The following is a 23,694-nucleotide window of genomic DNA, read 5'->3' on the forward strand; positions in this document are numbered from 1 at the left end:
TCTTACCAGAATAACACGAATTTGTTTGAGCTGGCAAAGACAGTCTAGCGTTGCGATAGACTTATTGGAGGAAGATCTAAACACGTTTGTTGTTCTTCCGAATAATGGTGTTCATGTAATAAAGTTTGTAGCAGATTCATCAATCATGTTCTGTTTGTCGGCCGGAGCAAACGTCTTTTTCTTACTCAGTTTCGGAAATCTTTCCTCTGGGTTCATCCATGGAAGAGCAAGATATCGTTTCAGAAATCTATATAACTCACTTTTTATAGGTTTTTAATTTAGAAATCAGATGTTGAGATGAAAATCTATAATAGTTGAGTAAAAAACCCACAAGTGAAACCAAAAAAATAGACATAAGTCGTGAAAAAATAAAGTGAGGCAGGGAAAATTAGGGTTTTCAGTCGTATGTTAGAGGTAGAAGACGAGGATATTCTGGTAATTTCGGGTTCATTAAACCTAAAATCGAACGTGTACGTACATATAGACGTGTACGTACATATGAACGCATACGCACATAACGTTCTTGAGATTAGTGTACGTACATAACGTTCTTTTGCTTAGTGTACGTCCATAAATCCGTTTTAATGAACGATATTATTGTAATTTTGTAGTCATCTTCAACATATCTTCTTCTGCAATCCTAGCTAATTGTTCACCGGAAATGGAACAAGTAAGAGATGTTACTAGAAAAAGTAAGAGATGTTACTAGAACAACCTATGCAATTCGTAATTGTTTATTTATTTATTATATTTCTGAGAGATAATGAATAATAACCACAGAAAATTACATTTTAACTATAGAGGGTAATATTTAGATAACATAAATATATAATACTCAGTTCAACTAGGTAAAACTAAATATATATTTAGATTTGCATTTATATTTAAAATATGAAAATGATAATTAAGGTTTATACGAATTTCATTACATATTAAACTATTAAAGAACCATGTTTAATGAACAATACAAGAATTAATCACTTTCTAATACATACTATCGTTTTCACATAAAACACTCTTTATAGTATAAGGAAGACTTAGTAAGTGATCACCTCAAATGAAGCAAAAGAGGTGAAACCCAAGTTTTTATGAACATTGTGTTATGAAAACCTTGTACTAATAAATCTTGTGGCCAACTGCTAATTAATAATTTATATTATAGGCTAACCGGAAATAAGAGTTTTAGCATTTGTTGCTTCAGCCTGATATTAGACAGTAATGCTCAGAGATCATACACAACAGTAATGAAAAGTACTACAATAAGGCTTTCTTGGGAGGCTTAAAAAAGCTAGAAACTTCCTCATGAGTAGATACCTTTGGTTTGGCATGTAAGTGTATCCTCTCTACAGATCTTGAGTTAAACCTGGAAGGCTGAATTTGAAAAAGAAATATTAGCTGTCAAGGAATTGTTAAACTGTCGCGTTATTATATAAGAGGAAAAAGGTGGAGACAGTTTGGTATGGTCATGGTCATCAACATGTTACCTCCTTCTGTTTCTCTGTTGTCCCGTTGCTTTTTGATACAAAAGATGAAGAACAGTGAGAGTTGGAATCTTTTCTCTCCATGCGCTCTGATTTTGCAAGTCTGTTTCAGGACAAGAACACAAATTTAGGACTCAAAACAAGACATAGAAGAGTTCTAGAATGGTGATGCATGAGTAAAGTGAGTTTCAATACCTGCTATTTTTCTGACTAGTAGTATCTATCCTTGAAACTGCAGTTTCCTTTGCAGGAACCTGGTTTAAACGTACGTTGGTAGCGTTGATCAACGTTTAGTTACTAACTAACAGAATCTTTATCACTTGATGAAACACTATTAGACTATACCTGATTTTAATTGAATATCCCGCCGCCAAAAATCTATCTTTTTTTTCGTTTTCACATTATCCATATTTAAATTTATTTTAAGAGCTCTAGTACAGTTGCACCAAGTAGTTCAATTTATACTGAAATTTTGTCAATTGTTCCTAAGTGATCTAGTTGCACATAAAACCTTACATTCACCCTAAAATTCTATTAGTTACAACCAAACAAATCTCAGTCCCTCCTTCTCTGTTGCAAATCAAACAAACTTCTATATCTGCTATGATCTATTGTTTTTTCCGATGCTATAATATTCAATGTTATGACTCTTATGTTATGCAATTGTATGAGGCTATTTACATTTGGTGGAACCAGCTTAATTTGTAAAACATTGATTCAATTTATAGATAATAAACATTCTTAAAGATATACATCATTTCATAAACCAACTAGCAGTTCATACATAACATAAGTCCGTTCGACGCCGTTCTCGCTTCTTCAACGGTGGCGAATCCATGACCATGTTTTGGTTTTTGTGGGTTTGGTTGGTTTCATTAGGAGACTGAGCCAAGGATCGTTTCTGAAAACCTGGCCCCTCTCTTTTTTCATTGGTTTGGCAAATGACAGCGATACAAGATCAACCCCAAGTAACTTTTTTTCTTTGTTATGATTATGTCATGTCTATATAACTAATACATGGTGATTAAATGGTCCAAAATTAATAATGTGTGTTGAGAGATTTCTCATTCTAATTGTCATTTTAATAATGGTTGACTCAGAAGTCAGAACTGGTCCAATTAGAGTCATAGCCCCCACACCTCTATGTGTGCATGATTTCATGTAATAGCTAATGTAAAAAAAAGGCTTTTATGTTAACCTTCATATAAAAGTTATAATAATTTGAGGGAATAACAAAGAGGTTTTTTTAACTAAGCATAAGATCAAAAAGCCCATAGAGAACAAGTGCAGAAACCAAACAAGTTGAAAGAGCTAAATATGTGTAAATAAATTGGCTGACTAAAGAAAAAGCTCCACGATGCTCTTGTTTCTTGATGTAGCCTAACCCAAAATGGCCAGACCCGTTTCTTACCATAGTGTAGCTTGTTAGTTTCCCGACCTGAAAATAACGTTTATACACTAGTTAAAGAATAGCAAAACAAAATTTGGCTTTTCTTGTTATTTTTTTATCTACTAAGGTATGCACACAAACGCTCAAACCCTTTTTCCCATTGACTGTGATGGTGCTGCCGGGTTCTGCTGGTGCAGAGAGATTAAGTCCACATAACCTTAAACCTTTGCTTGATTCCATCATATGTTATGAGTCTCGCTATAGTCTCCTGCCCCTTATAACAACATCCTGAGATGTTTGAAGATTATTTTGTCAAGGCGTTTCTTGTATCGTTTTAGTTCACTGAACAAAAGCTTCTCAAATACCTTTGTTCAGAGATATCGAATTCCATAGACCCGCCTCCAAAACATTAAATTCCTTGCTAAGTTCTCTCTCAGGTGCTGATCTTCCTGCAAAACATCAATGCTATTGGCCTGAGAAACATATTAATTTCTCCGCTTATTCACTAAATCAATATCTAACAATTCTGATTTCGCTAATGCCAAGGCAAAGATCCGAGAGCATACTTATGAGCTTCTTGCCTATATAAGATAAATATCGAACAATCATGGCTTTAGTAGGATTAGAGGCCACAAACTCATGACATTAGATTTGTAGGTTATCGGGTGATAGGTGATCATCGGTGCAAAACCATCGAGAAACACTAATGGCGCCTGCATTTGGACAATATTTTTACTAACCTTGAGTGATTCTAATGGCGCCTGCATGTTGGCGACGAGAGAGAGAGAGTCAAATAAATCAATCAAAGCCCACCTGTTCCACAGAATCAAAAAGAAACAAACCTATATGTCCTAACTTAGTCAAAACCATATAGATTTATTAGAAGAACACACACAAAAAAAGATATATACTTCTCTCTGACTTGTTTGCTCTCTCGTCGCCATTATAATGCTTCAACGATTCTAAGAATCAAAAGACAAGAAAATTCAAATCACACACCACATCTCAGTAACAAAAAAAAAAGAATCATGGAGATTTAGAAGAAGAAGGAATAAGTCCTGACTCCTCTAATCAATACCAAAGATCAGTCCTGACTCCTCTGTTCCGTTTTGATTTCAGACAAAGGGGAAGGAAGGAGAAGAATACGTGGGCTGCCAACTAACACCAAAAGCACAATTCATAGAATTTTCAAAACACTGTCGGTCAAGCCACAATGATCATATTCTTCATCATTCACGAGTCATGACACGACCAAAGGTAACAACCGAGCAGAGGTTAGAGTTAGCGATGATGAAAGTGAAGAGTTCTCTAAGTAAAGTAAAATTAAACAAAGAAGGACAAGAGAAGAAACAAACCAACCTTGGATCGTGGCAGAAATCTCCTTCAAGATAGGGGTCATTGCTTGGTTGGCTCGGAACCTATGAGAGAGATAGCAAACAAAATCATCAGGTGATAGATAGTCAATGGAGAAGAGAAGAGGATTTGCCAATAATATAATAGAGAGGTCTGAGAACAAACCCTGACCGACTAATATTGGACCCATAGATAGATACTCTATCTGGAATAAGGAACCCATGGCATTGAGGTTCGAAGCTCCAGGAAACCTAATTCTCCATACTACAGAAACATATTAAACCCAAAATCTGAGGCTCGATCAAAAATAAAGAAACAAGAACAAATATAGAAAGCAAATTCGGCTCACAATTCATGGATCGGTTGAGTACTAAATTCGAGCACATTGAGTACCAAAAATTACCCCACTCCATATTGACTACCTGAAAATTAAGAAAGAACGAATCTTTTACATTTATTTCTCTGGGATCTAAAGCATGATAGCTGGTTTCTTGAAATAGACGATGAAATAGTTTTCAGTACCATGCTTCCAGAAGTTGTAAGCAGACCCTGACACTTGATTATGGCATCAGTTCGTTCCAAGTAACATGCATTACTACCTGTCCCAAATACAACTGCTACAACCGTGTCTGGATCATGATAATATCCAAGTGACATGGCTCCAACAGTATCATTCACCTGCTCAAACGAGGACACAGAAATCAGAACCAAGCATCATTTCATAAGAATTTCTCGCAGCAGCTACATAGACATTTTGTTTGGAGTTCTGCTAAGGCGTATTGTAAAAGAGGTAAGAAAAAGAAATATGTTCCAGTGACAAAGCACTTACAAGAGCCGCAACATGCATATTTAGGCCTCTTCGGTCCAGCGCATCTTGTAGACATTCAGCTATGTCCTTCCCGACCTAAAACAGTAGGGCATATACGATCATATTACTGTTTAGCTTATGCTGTACTCACACCAAATTCCAAGAGGTGGACTACATTGCCACAAAATTATAACACAGCCAATAGTTAAGCTAAAGGTCATCCACTCTTGTTAACCCAAGATAACTCTCAGGACATCAGATAGAATTTTGATATTAGAGAGAGTAATTCTATCAAGTTGGTACGAGTTGAAATTATTATTAAAATTAACAAAAAATATCTTAAATACAACCACAGGTTGCAAAGAATATAAGAAGTAATGTAAGTATCATAAGACTAACCATTTCACTAATCTCAAAACCTTTGGTCCATTTAATTAGAACTCCTGAAGAAATAGAAGTATGCTTGAGAGGGTATGAAAACGTAAATGCAAGTTCCCTTTTAACACCTTGTGAATCGGACCCGCTTTCTTCCTTTTCGATAAACCTTTCCAAGGAGAAGGCGAGAAAGTTGAAAAGAACCTGCAATCATGTGAACAAAAAAATCAACAGAGACTAAATAATGTAGCTTACATTATTATATAACAAGCAAGGACTGGTAAGAAATAATAAGCAAAATAGTCACCTCGCTAGTGCTGTTCATCAGATGTGAAGGTATCAGATGTCGTTCAACATCTTGAACATCTAGATACGACCTTTGAGCACCGAGATGAACTCTTAAAATTCTAAAATAAGTGCCACCAAGGTGAAGTGCATAATAAGTTCCTTTCTCCCTCCTGAAACAAAAGCAGTCAGTCAGTGCAATCCAACACACAACAGCAATGATTGGATGTAAACTATTTGAACAAACAGACTAGTTGTGACAATGATGAGTCTAGAAACAAAAAAAAAAGAATTGAAATACGTTTCCTCAAAGAAAAAAGAGAGAATCCAATGGCTACAAATATGAAGAAAACAGTTCATTTTCCTATGAGCAGTAGCAATCTAGTAGATAGGAACAAGATACCAAAGTAAAGGTAAGAGATAAGAGAGAAGGAAAAGAGAAAGGAGAAGTCCTTAAAAGCTTTCCCCGGATAATTAAAATTCACATAAACGAAAAGAAGAGAACAAAATCAAAGGATCTGTTTTTTTTTTGCACAAAATGGTACCCACTGACACTTATTAAATTCCCTGGCTCCCTCCAACTAAAGCTCAAACACGAGAGACCCTTAAAGAGCCACCACGACCAGGAACGAGCTCGTTGAGCAAGTGATTGTCATATATATAAGAATCAAGCAACAAAACATTCTATTTTACTACATTTAACAAACAGTAAAATTAAGGACTTTGGTGAGATCATGCAATGTAGAGTAAACAGAAAGAACCTGAGATCACTAAATCTTGATAAATCAAGGACCAAATAGAAGAGAAGAGAAGAAAGGATTCATCTTTCACACATTACTCAAATCAAAGTTAAGCATGAAATCCCTAATCAGGCTTACCCAGTGGGCAAAACATGGACGAAAGTGAGGAGCATTTTAAGCTTAGAGCCACCTTCAGAAGCCAAACCAGCGTGCATCTCGACAGCCATAGCATCAACAACTTGTCTCAACCTAGCAACGGGAGTATCACAATCATCCTCCAACTCTTTCAAAATCTCAACCACAGTCCTCCATTTCCTCCTACTCTTCATTCTCCTCCCAACCATCATCGCCGCAACTGAACAAGCCGCCACAACCGCAACAGCCGCAAACGCAACCGCCACTTTCCCCATCACAACCCAAAAAAAAAAACAGAACCAAAAAAAAAAAACAATCTCTCTCTCTCTCTCTCTCTCTCAACTCTGTGGCGCTTTTTTACTTACTCCAATAATAAACAAGAGTTCAGAACCAGCGAACAACAACGCCTATTAGAAAACCCTATACGAGTCTCTTCCACCAACATCTTCATCATCATCATCATCAACTACTACTTTTTTTATTTTAGCTTTTTTTTTCTCTCTTAGACTTTTTTTTTCCGCCGCCTTTCTAAATGAGTGAGGTTGATCTAAGACCGATGAAACTAGGAATTGAGTTAAAGTTCACAGCTTGTGCCCTAGACTGTGGTGTAAATGAGCTGGCTTTAGACGAGTAAGAAGATCCAATTGAAAACAAAGAAGCTGATGTTGCTGCTGCCATTGTTTTTATTCTGTTTTCTCTGTTTTTACAAAAGAGATAAATAAAAAAAACTTGTTCATACCTAATTAACATTTTACAGGGGAGACAGATCTATAAGCAAGCAAATAAATTGAAACCCTAATCGAAGAAAGACGTGAACCAGATCAAAAAATATCTAAAGGAGAACTCAGCTACTAACAAAAAATTCAGAGGAATAAATCGTAAGAATCAAAGAATGGATTAACCCGGTTTCTAAAAACCAAATTTTTTTTATTAAAAACGAAAACGAATTGAGAAAGAAACTAACATTGGAAAAAGCTTTTTGATCTGAAAAACCAAAAAGCAAGGGAGAGAGAGAGAGAAGGATTAAAGAATTTGCTCTGTTCGCTGTAGAGAGCTCAGCGAAGAAGAAGAAGAGAAATGAGATTAGGTGACACGATGAAGGAAACAATCTTTTATTTAGAAGAGAAATTTAATTATAAATGGCATTATCGTAATAAAACACACAACTCTGGTTTAGAAGTAATAATCAAACTTTTCTGGTTTAGAAGTAATAATCAAACTTTTATGTGTTATTCTAGTAAGTCGAAAATCTCAACGTGTTAGTCTAGTAATAAATCTACTTTTATATAATATTTTAGGTAATTTCCCTTTATTTATTGATTCATTCATCTAACTTTTTGTTTGGTATCATTTTTCATCTAATACCCACATCGATCATATCTTCTAAGTATTAATTTAGGTAATTGATTGTGATTTCCAAATTTTCATAGATTTATCTTTTTAGTCAATTTGGTTGGTTGCAGGCTTGCAGCTATGAGCTTTTTCTCCCTGCTTCTTTTATTATTTTTTGTAAATTTTGATAGAATAATAATTTAAATTTCGTTTTTTGTGAATATTTGTTAAAATTGATTATCTGAATATGATTTAACAAGCTTTGATTCATATATCTTTAATGTTATTCTCTTATTGTCACTGAATCAATTTTTATATATACAACAACAAAAAAATTATTTAATTAATTTGGTTGATTCATCTTAGTCATTATTTCTGACTTTTATACTATACAGTTAAAGAATTATTATAAAGTTTCCACTCAAAATGTGAAATTAACAATGTTAGTCATTTCAAGTTTTCACTTTCCCGTAAGATAACCTATACAATGTTAGTCATTTTAAGTTTTCACCTTAAAATCCACAGCAAAAATAAACATTATCGATGACTACCTCATAATGTTTTTCATCTTTAATAGAGTTTCTGTTTTTTTTTTTATATTCTATGAAAATCATATACATAAAAGTAAGGTTTCACTCTCTCCTTATTGGACCATTTGATATTTAATTTTTTTAAATTTAATATTTATTTTTAATTAAAAAACATATTTAATCATATACATTAATGCATACTTTAAATTTATTCTTTACTACTAAATTGTAACTGAAATTACATAAATTGTGAATTGACTTTTTCTCCTCTATTCATTTTCATTTAAACACAAATTATAGCTCTTCTCGCTTAATTATTTTAGAAATATAACTTTCATCACTTTTTATCCTATAAATAACCATTCTCACATCCTCCTCCACAATATCCCAAATCCTAAATATTTCTTTGTTTCTTATGATGTTCTTGCATAGGTTAAATACCCAATTAAGAGTTTAATTATATATTTTGTTTACTATATATCTACATTGTTCTGAATTTTATTGTTTCTTTGTTTTATGTACTTCTTCTTTTCTTCTTTGTTTTCTTATATTATTTTGATTTAAAATACATATGTATTCTAATATGTATAATAAAATTTTGATGACCATAATAATATTTTGGTTATAACCATCTCATAATAAGGGAATCAAGCTAAAGAAAACATCTTAATTCTTTACTTTACATGTTTGATTAGTTCTTACAAATTCATGTATATTTATTTTATTCTTAAATTTTGAAATGTTCTCATGAAAGAAATTTTTGTAATATAATTATCAAATCAACTTTTCTTACCTCTCTCTTACCTCCAACAAGATTGTAAGAAATATATTTTAGAATCCTTATCATTATATTTAGTTTGTGATTCAACATATAATTATATAAAAATCATTATTTTTAAATTTAATTCAAATATGTACTTTAAGGATTTTGCTATATAAAAAAGCAGTTTGATATTTATTTACTACAAGGATGAAAAATTAAAACTAAGCCTAGCTATATAACTTAAATTAAGGGGAATATAAAAAAAATTGTAATATAATTATCAACTCAATTTTTCTTAACTCTCACTTACATTGCGTCCAACAAAATTGTAATACATTTATTTTAGAATAATAATCATTATATTCAGTTTGTGATTCAACATATAATTATATAACAATCACTATTTTTTTAATTTAATTCAAATATGTGCTTTAAAGATTTTTTTATATAAAAAAAAATTTGATTTTTTATTTTCTATCTAGATTTTATTTCAAAGATTAAAAATTATAATTAAACCTAGCAATATATATCTCAAACTAAGGGGAATATAAAAAAAGATTTTTAAAAAAAAATCTTTGGGAATTGTATTTTAACACTTTGATTGCAATTTATATTATTTTATAGGAAATATGTATTTTTTTACTTTCAAAATAGTTTAGTTTCTAATTATTAAATATTTTAGGTTATGTGTTAGTTTATATGAAAAACTTAAATTATATATTTAAATCACATAATAAAATTTCGTTTTTATAATTAATAATATTTTATTACCTCAAATGCTCAAAAATACTAATGAAATTTATTTTCAAAGTTGAACAATAAAAAATAAATAATTTTAAGAGTTATGTATAATGTATGTATGATTATATTTATATAAGTTATATATTTTGATATTGAATGATTTTAATAAATAAAAGTGTAAAAAATTTTAGTGACATTTAAATTAATTTGTTAAGTCTTTTTTATGATTATCAAATAAATTTAAATTAATTAATATATTCTTTTATACAACAATCCGCGCATTTGAGCGGAATATTACCTAGTATTCTTTAAAGACTTTGATGTTGATTATCTATTGTTGACTTAATTGCATATCATTTATGTGTATATCATTTATGATTTAATGCTAATACTAACATAACACTATTTCGTATAAATCTGAATATATTGAATCTCATGATCATTACTCAGTAAAAGGTACATATATATCCTATCGTTATAAGATCTATAGCGAGCTTGTTTTACCCATCGAAACAATTAAGTCATACCTTATAAGAATTCTCGACCAATTCATATCTTATCTCACTTTTCATAATTATATGGCCAAACAGTTAAACTCGAACTAGAATCTAATAATATATTTACTAATGTATGTCATGTTTTTTTTCTACAAACTCATTCGTTTCACACAATAGTTGAAATATCAAATATTTTAATTTAGTCATGTGCATTATTATCTTTCAAGTTTTAGTAATTTATTTAAAACACTTTTAACTACAATTCTTTCATCATAATCTATGATGCCCTCGTTACCTTTCGACATCTACTTTATTTTTACCTTCTATTGATTCACAGATAACATATAATAGACTGTAAATTGATATTCAAAACATATTATAACTATTTTCTCTTTAATTACTATCTTTCAATACTTAAATTTGGATTAAAAACATTTGATTCAATTTATGAAATATCAAATTTTCTTTTTTTATCATGTTATAAACTAATGTTTCGCTTTCAGTTTTATTTTTCCTGACATAAATGTTGGTTTATTCTACCATTAACTTAAAATTTACTTCCATTTTAAAACTCATTAATACATTTAAGAAACAAAATCGAATTATATTATACCACTAATAAAATATTATACCAAAAGTGGATCGACCGCAGCGGATGGTTGAGTTTAGGCCAATTAGCCTTTGTAACGTGAGCTACAAAATTATTTCCAAAGTTTTGTGTTTTCGGCTGAAGCGTTTATTGCCCGCCTTGGTTTCAGAAACACAATCAGCCTTTGTTTCTGGTCGTTTAATTACAGATAATATTTTGGTAGCTCAGGAGATGTTCCATGGGCTAAATACTAATCGTCGATGTAATTCGGAGTTTTTGGCTTTCAAAACGGATATGAGTAAGGCATATGATCGGGTTGAGTGGGATTTTTTGGAGGCGGTTATGGTCCAATTAGGATTTGATAGAAAATGGATTTCATGGATTATGTGGTGTGTCTCGTCAGTGTCGTACCAAGTTCTCCTGAATGGTCAACCCTGGGGTTTTATTAGGCCACAGAGAGGATTACGGCAAGGAGATCCTCTGTCGCCTTATCTATTTATACTTTGTACAGAGGTATTGATAGCTAATATCAAAAAGGCTGAAAGGGAGCAGAAATTAACGGGTATTTCCATTGCCCATAGTAGTCCTACTATCTCGCATGTGTTGTTCGCTGATGATAGTTTGTTCTTTTATAAGGAAGAGGCAACGGAATGTAGGACGGTAATGGATATAATAGGTAATTATGGTAGAGTCTCAGGTCAAGAAGTTAATCTGGAAAAGTCATCTATCATGTTTGGGAAGAAGGTCCCGGAGGATATACGATCTCAGTTGAAATCCGTTATTGGTATTTCTAAGGAGGGCGGTATGGGCTCCTATTTGGGTATTCCTGAAAACCTGCAGGGTTTAAAAACTAAGGTTTTTAGATATGTCAAGGATCGATTGGATGATCGAGTAAATGGCTGGTCTGCAAAGCATTTATCGAAAGGTGGCAAGGAAATTATGATTAAATCAGTGGCTTTGACACTTCCAACACATGTTATGTCATGTTATAAATTACCACAGGAGTTGACATCTAAATTAACGAGTGCTATCTCCACTTTTTGGTGGAAATCTAATGATAAGGCTCGAGGTTTGTACTGGGTTGCGTGGGACAAACTATGCAAAGATAAAAGTGAAGGGGGTTTGGGTTTCCGAGCTTTGGAACAATTTAATGACGCTATGCTGGCCAAACAGTTTTGGCGATTAATTCACAATCCGTCGTCTTTAATGGCCCGGGTGATGAGAGGACGGTATTTCAAGAACAAACATCCTCTTATGGCAAAGAAACCGCATAATCCTTCTTTTGCCTGGCGGAGCATTTTTTCAACTAAGGGATTGGTGGAACAGGGTGCGCGATGGGCTGTAGGTTCTGGTTGTTCCATTTCGGTTTGGCGGGATCCATGGTTACCGGATATTCGTCCAAGATCTGCAAATGGTAGGGGGAGGTTTTTGCTCCCGAGTTTGATGGTTAATCATTTAATTAATCCAGTTACAAAGGATTGGCATTTGCCTATTCTAGAGGAGTTCTTTGATCCGGTGGATATACCACTTATTCGGAGTTTGCCGGTTAGTAAAACTTCTCAACCCGATAGATTGTTATGGCATTATACTAAGTCAGGCAGGTATTCGGTAAAGTCAAATTATCGGTTAGCCGGGGAATTAATAGCGGAAGTGGAGTATGGGCCATCGTGCAGTTCTCTGCGGGCTCAGTCTTGGAAATTAGATATACCTCCGAAGATTCAACATTTTTTCTGGCAAATTGCCTCGGGTACCCTTCCAGTGTTAGAACGGCTCGCGTATCGGGGAGTTCGTTGTGATGTTTTGTGTAAGCGGTGCGGTTTGGCGACGGAAATGGAAACTATTAACCACGCACTGTTTGTTTGCTCCCGGTCGCGCAGTATTTGGGAGTTGGTCCCGATGCTGTTGGAACCGGGAGGTTTCCCATTTGCCTCGATTTATGCGAATTTAGATTTCATATTTTGGAGGGCGTCTTCTCAAGGCGGGGCTTCTGATATCATCTCTTCTCTCCCCTAGATTTTATGGTCACTTTGGAAAGACAGGAATAAAAAGGTTTTCCAGGGTATTGAGCTAGAGCCAATTGAGATTATAAATCAAGCGGCAACTGATAAGCTAATTTGGGAGGAACCAAAATCTTATTCAGTGAACAATCCCCTCCCTCCACCTGTAGTGGAGGTGAGGGATTCCTCTATTTTCTGTCAGGTTGATGGTTCATGGAAAGGGACCGACCCTTTTCAGGGTTTGGGTTGGTGGTGCTGTAATGGTGATGATATTATGCTTCTTTTAGGAGCTCGGAGCCTCAGACGTGGCCTTTCTCCCCTACATACAGAATTGCAAGCGCTGATCTGGGCTATGGAGTCTTTACTGGCGGCTGGAGTGAGTTGTCAGGCCTTCGAGACGGATTGTGCAGAGCTTGTTGCGATGGTGCAGTCGCCAGATGATTGGCCCGCTTTCACGAATTTATTGGAGGATTTCTCGCAGCTTCGCTCCTTCTATCCATCCTTCTCCCTCGTCAAGATTCCCCGCGACGTCAACGTAAGAGCAGATTGTCTTGCTCGGTCTTCAAGATCTTTACCTTCCGAATCGTTATTTGTAAACTCTTATCCTCCTGTTTGGGCAACCAATCTTGGAGTTCTCTTTTAATTAATTATTAATGTTTGGTTGAAAAAAAAGTATTTATAGTATTGTTTTCTTATTTTAACATTTAATTTATTTTACATTATTCAATTTTTATTTATTTAAACTTTCTATTAATTGTAATTAAAATAATATGCGCTAAATAAATATTTTAAGTTTACTTTAATGCTAAAAAAATAGTGTTGCCTAGGTAGCAGAATGAGAAGAAATAAAAGCCAACTTTATAGATATAGATAAATGTTGGTTTATTCTACCGTTAATTAAAATTTACTTCCATTTTAAAACTCAGTAACACATTTAAGATTTTAAATTATGATCTGTTTAGAAAAAAAATAGAATTATATTACTACCACTAATAATTTTATTTAAACTTTCTATTAATTGTAATTAACATAAATATGCACTAAGTAAATATTTTAAGTTTACTTTAATGCTAAAAAAATAATATTGCCTAGGTGGAAGAATGAGAAGAGATAAAAGCCAACTTTATAGATATAGATTTATTTCCTATTCAAAATTAGAACTTAAATTTGTTGATTTATTTAGGAAAAAATTGATGTCTATAGCTATTGTAAATTATAAATTTTACGAAAAACATACTCATAATTAATCTTTCATAAATAATACGAAACAATTAATACACAATCACTCGTCACATCACATTGAATTTCATCTAGTTTCAGTTGTACAAAAGTTGTATCATAAAGAATAATCTTATAATATGTATATTGGGAAAAAAGATTGATATTTGAATACACACAATATCAAGACCGCATAATATACAATACTCATTCTTTTATATAGTTTGTTTTGCTACTTTATATTTTTATAAATAATAAATTAATTACAAAGGAAGAAAAAAATAGAAAACTTTCAAAATCTATTTAAATTTGGAAAATATTATAAGTTTGCATTCTTTTCTAAATTGAGGGTATGATGAGATTTCTAAAATGATAAAGCATATGTCATCGATTTAAGTCATAGAATGCATAAAAAAAAAAAAAAAAAAAAAAAAAAAAAAAAAAAAAAAAACGACAAATTAACAACAAAAAAAATATTATTATTATTGTCATGTTCATTCTAATTAAGTAGTTGGGTTCAGCACATCACTAGCTCGCTGTCTTCCCAAGCACATCGCTTGATTAACATTAACCATGATTATCCGAGATTGATCATAATCGCAGAGCCTTTGGCCTAATCAGAGTCTTCACTCTTCTCTGATGTGGAACACATCATCATTTCTTTACTTGACTTTAATTTTTCTTCTCCTTTTGATATACAGCTGCAGTAAGCTTCTTAAACAGTTGTGTTGCTGCTTGCTTGTACTTGAACAACCAAGTCTTTGTAAACTTTCTCTTTTTCTAGTGTTCTTGTAGTCGAACTTGTAACAGATCATGTTGGCTATGAATCAATAAATGAGCTTGTGCTGTTAACTTTCTTATGGTTATCTTTTTAAAAGTTGTTAAAACAAAACTTTAATATTACACATGACAATATCTAGACAACTTCACAAGAATTTAATTTTAGACAGCAAAAAAAAGTTTAAATAGTAGAACGAAGTTTAATTAATGATGGTATATTTAGAGAATTAGTAACTTAAAATTAGAATTAGTATTATATTTTTATATACATATTAGAATTATTTTTAAAACTTTTTCATTTTTTTATAATCATATTTTTAATTTAAAAGTTTATTTAAAAAATCTTTTGTTTTATATGTGGCAGAATCTCTAATCGACAAAAAGTTGATAAGTTACAATCACTTGAGTTACTAATTTTGAAAACGAAGCTTTATATTATAAGATACTAAAACCACTAAGATCTGGTGTTAGTTTGTATGGTGCTACTACTACGACTTACTATAAAAACTCGACAAGCGAGAGTGTCAGAGAGGGAGAATCTGTTCTAAGAAAAATCAAAGAACTTGAGAACATTCCTAGAGAGAGATCAGTTGAGAAAGATGGAAAAAATTTTAACGAAGTTGGTGTTTCTGGTTCTATTGCTTCGTCTCTTGCTTCTAAATGGGAGTCTAATTGCACAGTGTTCTGCTATGCAATGGGTTTCCGAAGAAGAACCTTGTTACGGAAGCAGTGCAATAGTACTAGAGCTTCTTGTCAGATGATGATGTTTAAAAAATTAAATATTCATCATCTGAGTACTTGTATAGATCATTTTTATTTAAACATTATTTTCTTTTTTTAATAGTTCATTATAAGATTTTAAAAATAAATATTCAAATACTGGGCACATCATATAATGTGGTCTTATGTCCATTTTGTGCAACCTCGTCCCCCAACCGTACAAGCCAACACCCACTGAAATTTGAGTGTGTCCGTGCAGGCATGTATGTGTCCTCCCACCTCTAATTTGATCATGTAGAAAATTTTGAGTGGCTTTGTTGTAGTCGCACGTTCAAGGACAGGATCACAAAATATCTTGGCTCATCCAATCATAGTCCGCTTTCTCCCTCGTTGCCTCACTGCATAAACCAGAAGAATATCTTTTACAGGTCTGAAAACAGATTTTAGTTTAAAGATGGGGACATGGAAGAGGGTTTAATAAAAACCTTGCGCAAGCTTGTTAAACGTGGCTGACCATTGCTTCGACGACTTCCTGTACGCTGTCAGTATACGATCCATCTACAGTTGACAACAAAATACACTAATATGAGACAACAAAATACACTAATATGAGACAACAAAATACACTAATATGAGACAACAACAACAACAGACCCATCAATAGTAGTGAACAATTATGATATGCATCACTATTTACCACATTCCCACATGAAGAGTGCATTGAGAGTAAGGCCCTTTCAAGTACATATAAATCAACAGCTTTGTCTTCAGGTAAGGTCGATGTGACACTCAAGCCGAAATCGATTAGTACCTGACGGAAGACATATCCATTTGTCATGAATCATACGTACGTAACTAATCAAGGGAACATATCAAAATACTTACGAGCTGATTCGTTCCACTTCTGACTAGCATATTTGATGTGGTCAAATCACCGTGAGCCAAACCACCATCATGGAGCTTCGCGATGGCAGCACCAATCTGAGTAGCAACATCATCTAACCGTTCCTCAACAATCCCATTGGCTCCAAAGTCAAGGAAAATGTCCTTAACAGAGTCGCCCTCAATATACTCAAGTGTCAAGGAGTGAAGCAGAGTATCCACGGCATAGAGAACTGGAGTACAAACCCCGAGCTTTCTTGCCTTTGTCATACACCTAGCCTCCTATATTCAACAACATATAAGACGAACACTTAACCTACTTTTCTCCCATGATATAAGCAAAGAAACAAGAATAAGGTGATACAGAACAAAACCAACCGCATTCATCCGCTTAAGTGTGAGTTTCGCATCCAAAATCGGGTGTCTGTACTTCTTCGAGAATCGTTCTTTCACGATGGATCTTCTTCCAGCAAATGTAGACTCGAACACCCTCTAAAGATAAAACTGAAAAGACTTAGGCTTGCCACACACACACAAAAAAAAAAAACGTATACACTTTTGATTCAACCATATAATACACTTACAGCTTCGGCTCCTTGTTTTATCAGAACAAGAGATTCATTCCCAACATCTCCCTCACAATCCATCCTTAAAAGTTCTCAGGAATCTACCACAACCACCAAAGTCCAACGCAAAGAGAGAAACTTTAACAATTGTTTATAGCTCTAACAATTAAGTGCCTCACAATAATCACCTCTAAACCTAAATCTCCACCAAGTTAAGATCTTTTTACTTCAGATAACAAATGCGTTGTGATTGTGAATTAAACTAATTGATTCTGTATCTTAGCTACATATGTAGAAATAAATTGAATCTTCGTGAAAAAATTGAAATTGGATAAAACTATCGTCGGAGGCAGAGACGAATCGAACCTGAAAACTGAGTTGTATAGGAGAGGAGCTCGGGAGACAGAGAAAGCTCGCTTGTATCGTCGGAGACAGAGACGAAGAGAGAGAAGCTCGCGGCGCCTTTGTTCGCCGTCGACGCAGTATAAGTCGAAGCCCGGTTGTGAATTTAATTAAATTAGGGTTTAATACTCGAACGGAAGCTGAACCGAAAACCAAAATTAGAAGAAATAAACCGATCGAATTACACGTCGATAAAGCAAGCAAGCATTCAGTATTTTGGTTCGGTTCGGTTTAAATAATTTACCCAAACCTATTTAATCCCTTTATAATCAAATTTGATTATATCCACATTGATGTCTTTTTTTCGTATTCTAGCTTTTCTAGATTTCACAAGTCTTCTAATAATTATGTTCCTTGGTTTTCATTGAATCATCTTCTGATGTTACTTCTACCGGAATTACATTCATATCGATTTTCGAGTTGGTTCTCGAAATCGAGATCGAACCCATGGATCTAGGACGATACATTCTGTTGTTCTTTGGCATCCTTTGGCCATCCTCATCAAGAGGGACCTTACATTTCTCTCCAAGTATTATTGGCCGTACCAGAATCGAATTCTCTGCCTTTGGTTTCTGCTTCCTCACAGATTTATCCTCCTCCCCCCGGTCGTGTCTCTTTGTCATTGACAATGCTCTCGTCATTTGGATCGTTAGGCTCGCGCTCAGTTTCTTCTTAGTAGACATGGATTTCCTTAACACCATATTGTTACATGAATATGTGCTCCTTAACGCTTCTTTTCTCGCTGGAGGCAATGGGAGATCAGGGTTTGCAACGCTATTATCGTCATCCTTTTCCGTGTTCCGCAAGTCATTGGTTTCCTTATTTCGCAAGTCATCGCTTGTTTGTTCTCTTTCTTTAGTCTTGAGAGAAGATGACAGGTTCTCCGTCTTGATCGTTCCCAAAGGCTGTTTTTTGTTCTTAAAGCAACAAAGGCCGGTGAATAAGGCGATGAAGGCAGTCATCTTGCTTGTACATACATATAAGATTATAATAGAATCAAAATTGTATGTACAAGCATAAAAGTAATGGAACTTTTTATGGTTTTGTAATCTTTTGGAGTCTGTTTTGTCAAGTCTTTTTTAGCTTTGAAAGCCGAATTAAATTGCTGGAATTAAGGTGATTTTAGTTTCTCAAGTATTAAGATTTGGTTCTGGATCGTCTTTCTAATTATAGCTTCAAGAAAAGAAAAACAATAAAACTACTTCTCACTGTTTTTCTTATTCTTAGGAGGGTTTAAGTTTAACCACTAAAACATTGGTTGTTTTTTTTTTCCTTCGGCCTTCTTGTATCAACATGATGTTCCCAAGTTAAAAAAAAAAACAATATACTAATTTGTTGGTATTAAACTTGCATATCAAGTTATCGTTCACAAACATATACGTTTATATATTTTTATTGACTACTGAAGAGTAAAGACATAGGACATGAAGTCTGCAACATGCTTTATCTCTTCACATTGTTGAAGCTTTCTTGTGGGAATCAGATATTGGGATCTTGGTTATATTTGCAGATTCTTTCAACAAATCGAAAGAGGAAAGCGAGTGCGGCGGAAGAACAAACATAAGGCCCTCCTCCTCAGTCATCTCTAGCAAGCTCTCTTGTGGAACAATCTACAGAAAATGAAAACAGAGGAAATGACTTTAGAAAACGTTTTCAAGATTCAGGAGAAAAATAAATATAATCCTGAAGTGCATGCTCATGTTATGGTTGATTCGTCATCAGAATTTACCATCTTTGGGTTTGAGAAAGAATTCTCATCCATCAGATTAGTAGAGGTAAGTACTTTCTTCTTGGATCCATAATATTTTGCAATCGATCTGGTCATCTCAACCTTCAGAGATACTGGATTTTCTCCAATGTTTACAGCCTGCAATATAAGAACGTTTATGTTTGGTCAGAAACAGAACTCTTTTGTTCAAGTTGTACGAATATTATAAATAACTAAACCTTAATCTGTATGCAATCTTTGCCATTGGTTTGGAAGGAGATGGCAGATGCTTTAACTAAAGAAGAGTTTCCCGTAAGAATAGAACTGAGAAGAGTTGCTCCGCTTGACTCGGTGAAGAATTGTTGGACCCAATAGCTAGGAGTTCCATATAGATGAGACGAGTTAAACACTATTGCATCAGGGATCCACCTGAGAAAAAAAAAACAAAAGCAAACGGCTTGTTCAAGATGAGCTCATTCAAGATACTGATTAAAAACCTTTTAAAACTAAACTGAGAGATACCTTCTATCGTTTGTGTTGACAAAGAGAGGTGCATAGCTAACCATTCCTACAATGTCACTAAACAAGGTACAGTAACGTTATAACTTTCCTTTTCCAAACCAGAGAAGAAGATATGAAGGTGTTTAGAAAAACCTGTTCTTTTCCAAACCAAGGAGGAAGGCTGCTTCCCCAAGAGCGGCCAAAAGGTTTCCAGCGTTAGCATCCGTTTTGTTTACAGCGTATTCGCTAACAAAAGCCTATAACCAAAAACAAATGTTTGAAAACTTAATTCATTAGAAGAAGATACAGAAGCCAAGAAGACCATGTTTCGTTATGTGGAGAAAGAAGTATTTTGTATCATCTATTACCGCACCTTTGGACCATTGCGTGGTGTATTGTCAAAGTCATGGGACCTGTTAAACAAGTCCTTTGCAAGAGTGTAAATCTGGAGCAAAAAGTAATCTGTCAAAACCAAATGTTATGCATAACAAAATTTGAAACGTTTTTTGTATTTTTACATGGTAATCAAAGTAATCAGCAGGGTGATCAAGCGGTTGAGACGATGCATCACAGTTTGAGATGATTTTGATATCTGGATAAGCTTTTTTGATAGCATCATAAAACACAAGATAGTTTCCTGAAAGCAAAAAAAAGTTGTGTATTAAAAAGTTAGTAATAACCAAAGTTCTTGTTTGTTTCTTACAAAATGGTTCTTAAGAACAGAGAGAAATGTCAAAAAAAAAAACCTCTGTAGTAAGCCATAGGACAATCTTCATTCCCAACTGCAACATATTTCAGTTCAAAAGGCTCTGGATGTCCCATTGCAGCTCGAACTGATCCCCATGTAGAATTAGAATCACCACGAGCAAACTCTATACCGTCAAGCGCTTCCTGAAACCGTATTAAAAAATACACAGTTTAGAGAGTTCTCTCTTAATCAAAATAGAGAGTTCCAAGAGAATGAATACTTGAACAAAAGGCATGACACTTTGTGTTTCAACTTGATCATTGTGACTGATCCCTGCAAAAGTTACACACAGAGGTAAATTAATACATGTAAATAAAATAAACTCTTTAAGAAATAGAGATTTAAGAATTACCATTGTTAAACACCCAAACTGGGGTTGCACCAATGTCTTCTGCTAGCTACAAATATATTTGGTTTGACATTTGATATCGAGCTTAGGAGGAATAATTGAAATGCTTATAGAACCGGAAAGTAACAAAATGATCTCTTACTTGAAAGAATTCAAAGTGGCCAAGGCCATCATCAGTCCAGTACTTCCAAACATCACCATAATGTCCAGGTCTCTCTTCCCAAGCTCCCACGGTTTCTTTCCAGCGGAATGCATTGCCTAACCAGTCACCTTCCACAAAACAACCACCTAACTCCCAAAATATAATGGTAAGTCTCTTAGCTTTGCTCATCTTTTTCATATTTTACCAAGTGGAAAGCTAATTTGCTCTCTAGGAATTAGTTACCTGGGAATCGGAGGAAACGGGGCTTTAGATCAACCATCATTTGGATAAGATCATTTCTGAAACCACGTCCCTATGACCAACCAAGAAAAAACCAAAAGTTTATATTTTTCTTAGATAAATTTCTCTGTTTTGAGAAGTTAACAAACCTTGTAAGTATCCATAGGCATGGCTGAGACTTGGTCAAACCAAATTAAACCCTTTTTGGTAGTTGTAAATTGAAGTCTTGCACCATTATCTGTACCATTTGCTTGTAAAACCAATTCCGTTCTAGTCCAGTTTGAAACTTCAGAACCCAAAGCTCTGCATAAGTAAAATTTATAAACAAACATATTTTTTATACCACAAGTAAGAAAAAGTATAATATTGGAGAATGTGAAAGTTTCTTTTCTCACTTAATATTTTCTGAAGCAAGAGGCAATGATCCATTAGAACTTGTAAATGACACAGACAGATCGATATCCCCAGTCGAACGCATATAGAACACCACAATGTATTTCTTCCCTTCTTTAATGTTCTGATGTAAAAAAGATACACAACACATATATGAGTAAAAACTTGTTTTAAGCATTAGAGAAAATGCAAATTATGACTAAGAGTGTAAAAAATGCACCATGCCCCAGTAACCCGGGTTATAAACCCCGACTCCTCCTGATGGACAAGAATTGTTACTGCCATTGCTGTCACAAAGCACTTCCATTTTAAGAGCCATCTTATTGCGCTCAAAACACGAAGAACGGTCTGTAACAACATAAATGGATGATTCATCTCCAATAACGGACCAAGGCCAGATATTGGAAGGAATATTTTGTCCACCAGCTTCAAATCCTGGAACCAAAGAGTGTTAGTTATCATGAACCATTCTCTGTAATGAAACGTTTATAGTAAATTCCAAGATGAACTCGAAATTTAAGAACCTCTGTTGCTAACAAGTTCAGCCCATAGTCCACCTGCTCCAGCGTGATTAATTTCCTGACAATAATTGCATTCAGATTCAGAACATTTATAAGAGTTAAAAGTTTAAAACATTAACATTAGAACTAGTAAAATTACAAGAAAATAGCTCATGACTAAAGGGTACGTTCACAAAGATAGAAAAACTTATAATAAAAGTCATGTACCTCAAAGAAGATCCCGAACAGAGTATCAGGAATTGGTCGTCTGGTCATGTTAGAAGCATCTACTTGCAGGGAGATCACAATGGCGTCTTCTTGAGCATCAACAAGACAAAGACTTTGGTAGACAGAAGAAGAGCCGAGGAGAAGTAAAAGCATGCAAACACTTGTGAAAAATCGACAAGAAGTCTTCATGTCCATGTTTACCAAATCTAATCAGAGCAAACACCTTGTAAGGAAAAAAAAACATGATTTAGTTACACCAGTTTCATAAATCCTTCACATCCCTAAACTGATGATAGTATATAATCATCACAGTCAAACTTGAGATCAACACACAAGATTAATAAAAATGAGAGGAGACACTAAAGTGTGTACATTGTACAAAACAAAAGTTGAAATACTTTCAAGATTTCAGACATTATTATATCCCAAATGCCCTTAGAAAAATCCAGTCTTACTCTTGTCAGATATATCTTAAAAATTAAGTAAATGTGTTGGATTTCAAAGATTATTTGGTAAGAAAGAAAGATCTTGACAGCAAATTACAAGAAAAGAGCTGAATAATAGTTAGAGAAGCAAAATTTTCAAGATCAAGAGTAAACCCATTATGCAAGAAACATAGATTAGAAGACCTGAGGATCAAAAGCAAAATGTAACCTTGATAGGAGAAAGACACGAATGAGGAGTGAAACGAGGATTAAAAGTAAGAGTTAGATGTGTTTACTTTGCCTTGCTTTATAGGCAAAACCGCCAGCAAAGACGACATTACCTTCACGTCTCTTTAATTTGCTTTGAGAGCTTGTTTGGTTCCTTACACAAATTATAAAAACCGCGTTTACAAACGTTTAAAATTATTTCCTTAGAGCGTTTGCGATTGTGAGTCGCTGAGTGGTTGTAAACTTGTAATTTGTAAATATCACAAAAATAACAAAAAAAGAATATAGAACGTTTTCAGTCGTAACTTATCAAATATTTTCAACCATAGAAACTTTAAGAAAAGAAAAAAAAATCATCCAAGTAATAATTCTGATGTATATGTATGTAGTAATGTGTTTGGTAAATAATATAACGCACTGACACAAATATGCTAAGAATATGGGCATAAAACAAAAGTTTGAAAACAAATTTCTCCACTTTAAGGAAAGGCGTGTGGAGAAGAAATTACAACTTTTGTTTTTTTCTCACTTCTTTCTTCTGTATTCTTCTAATTTCTTACTTTGGTAACAAAGTTTGTTTCGATGATGCAAAAGTTTCTTCTTCTTAATAAAGAATATTATTTAGAATAAAAGGAGAAAAATCAAGTG

At 33.9% G+C, this 23,694-nt stretch overlaps 4 protein-coding genes across 56 annotated transcripts; 1 reads left to right on the forward strand and 3 right to left on the reverse strand.

Moving 5' to 3' along the window:
- Positions 1-2,667: 2,667 nt before the first annotated feature.
- Positions 2,668-7,685, reverse strand: LOC104726569 (hexokinase-3). Of its 48 annotated transcripts, none has more exons than XM_087504482.1 (15): positions 7,532-7,677; positions 6,571-7,264; positions 5,715-5,865; positions 5,432-5,611; positions 5,054-5,128; positions 4,747-4,902; positions 4,574-4,646; positions 4,396-4,488; positions 4,231-4,289; positions 3,950-4,095; positions 3,783-3,833; positions 3,612-3,684; positions 3,237-3,320; positions 3,021-3,159; positions 2,668-2,919 (listed from the first exon to the last, which is right to left on the reverse strand). In XM_087504482.1, exons 2-9 carry the CDS (start codon positions 6,840-6,842, stop codon positions 4,267-4,269), a joined length of 1,023 nt encoding a protein of 340 aa, XP_087360608.1. In that variant the 5' UTR covers positions 6,843-7,264; positions 7,532-7,677; the 3' UTR covers positions 2,668-2,919; positions 3,021-3,159; positions 3,237-3,320; positions 3,612-3,684; positions 3,783-3,833; positions 3,950-4,095; positions 4,231-4,266. The 48 variants fall into 48 exon arrangements, with proteins under 48 accessions (XP_087360608.1, XP_087360607.1, XP_087360610.1 ...); XM_087504481.1 differs by having other exon boundaries at positions 3,612-3,713; XM_087504484.1 differs by having other exon boundaries at positions 3,612-3,713; positions 3,935-4,095.
- Positions 7,686-11,313: 3,628 nt separating this feature from the next.
- On the forward strand, positions 11,314-14,944 carry LOC147919145 (uncharacterized). The gene is made up of 3 exons (XM_087503864.1): positions 11,314-12,872; positions 13,059-13,551; positions 14,936-14,944. Exons 1-3 carry the CDS (start codon positions 11,314-11,316, stop codon positions 14,942-14,944), a joined length of 2,061 nt encoding a protein of 686 aa, XP_087359990.1.
- An 880-nt stretch (positions 14,945-15,824) lies between these two features.
- Positions 15,825-18,678, reverse strand: LOC104771098 (uncharacterized). 5 transcript variants are annotated; one of them, XM_010495568.3, is made up of 8 exons: positions 17,829-18,678; positions 17,549-17,724; positions 17,201-17,283; positions 16,995-17,108; positions 16,620-16,898; positions 16,432-16,545; positions 16,220-16,292; positions 15,825-16,132 (listed from the first exon to the last, which is right to left on the reverse strand). In XM_010495568.3, the coding sequence occupies exons 3-8, from the start codon at positions 17,261-17,263 to the stop codon at positions 16,095-16,097; spliced, it is 681 nt and encodes a 226-aa protein (XP_010493870.1). In that variant the 5' UTR covers positions 17,264-17,283; positions 17,549-17,724; positions 17,829-18,678; the 3' UTR covers positions 15,825-16,094. The 5 variants fall into 5 exon arrangements, with proteins under 5 accessions (XP_010493870.1, XP_087361132.1, XP_087361133.1 ...); XM_087505006.1 differs by having other exon boundaries at positions 18,130-18,600; XM_087505007.1 differs by lacking the exon at positions 17,829-18,678 and having other exon boundaries at positions 16,389-16,545.
- Positions 18,679-18,891: 213 nt separating this feature from the next.
- On the reverse strand, positions 18,892-23,183 carry LOC104771099 (alpha-L-arabinofuranosidase 2-like). 2 transcript variants are annotated; one of them, XM_010495569.3, is made up of 18 exons: positions 23,048-23,183; positions 22,394-22,616; positions 22,190-22,244; positions 21,886-22,100; positions 21,668-21,789; positions 21,422-21,575; positions 21,276-21,345; positions 21,033-21,178; positions 20,894-20,939; positions 20,762-20,814; positions 20,540-20,684; positions 20,312-20,430; positions 20,167-20,238; positions 19,947-20,050; positions 19,815-19,871; positions 19,532-19,721; positions 19,314-19,451; positions 18,892-19,194 (listed from the first exon to the last, which is right to left on the reverse strand). In XM_010495569.3, the coding sequence occupies exons 2-18, from the start codon at positions 22,586-22,588 to the stop codon at positions 19,036-19,038; spliced, it is 2,040 nt and encodes a 679-aa protein (XP_010493871.1). In that variant the 5' UTR covers positions 22,589-22,616; positions 23,048-23,183; the 3' UTR covers positions 18,892-19,035. The 2 variants fall into 2 exon arrangements, with proteins under 2 accessions (XP_010493871.1, XP_010493872.1); XM_010495570.3 differs by having other exon boundaries at positions 23,023-23,145.
- Positions 23,184-23,694: the final 511 nt, after the last annotated feature.

The sequence above is a fragment of the Camelina sativa genome, chromosome 20 (genome assembly GCF_030686135.1).
Source record: "Camelina sativa cultivar CO46 ecotype springtype chromosome 20, ASM3068613v1".
Lineage (NCBI taxonomy): Eukaryota > Viridiplantae > Streptophyta > Magnoliopsida > Brassicales > Brassicaceae > Camelina > Camelina sativa.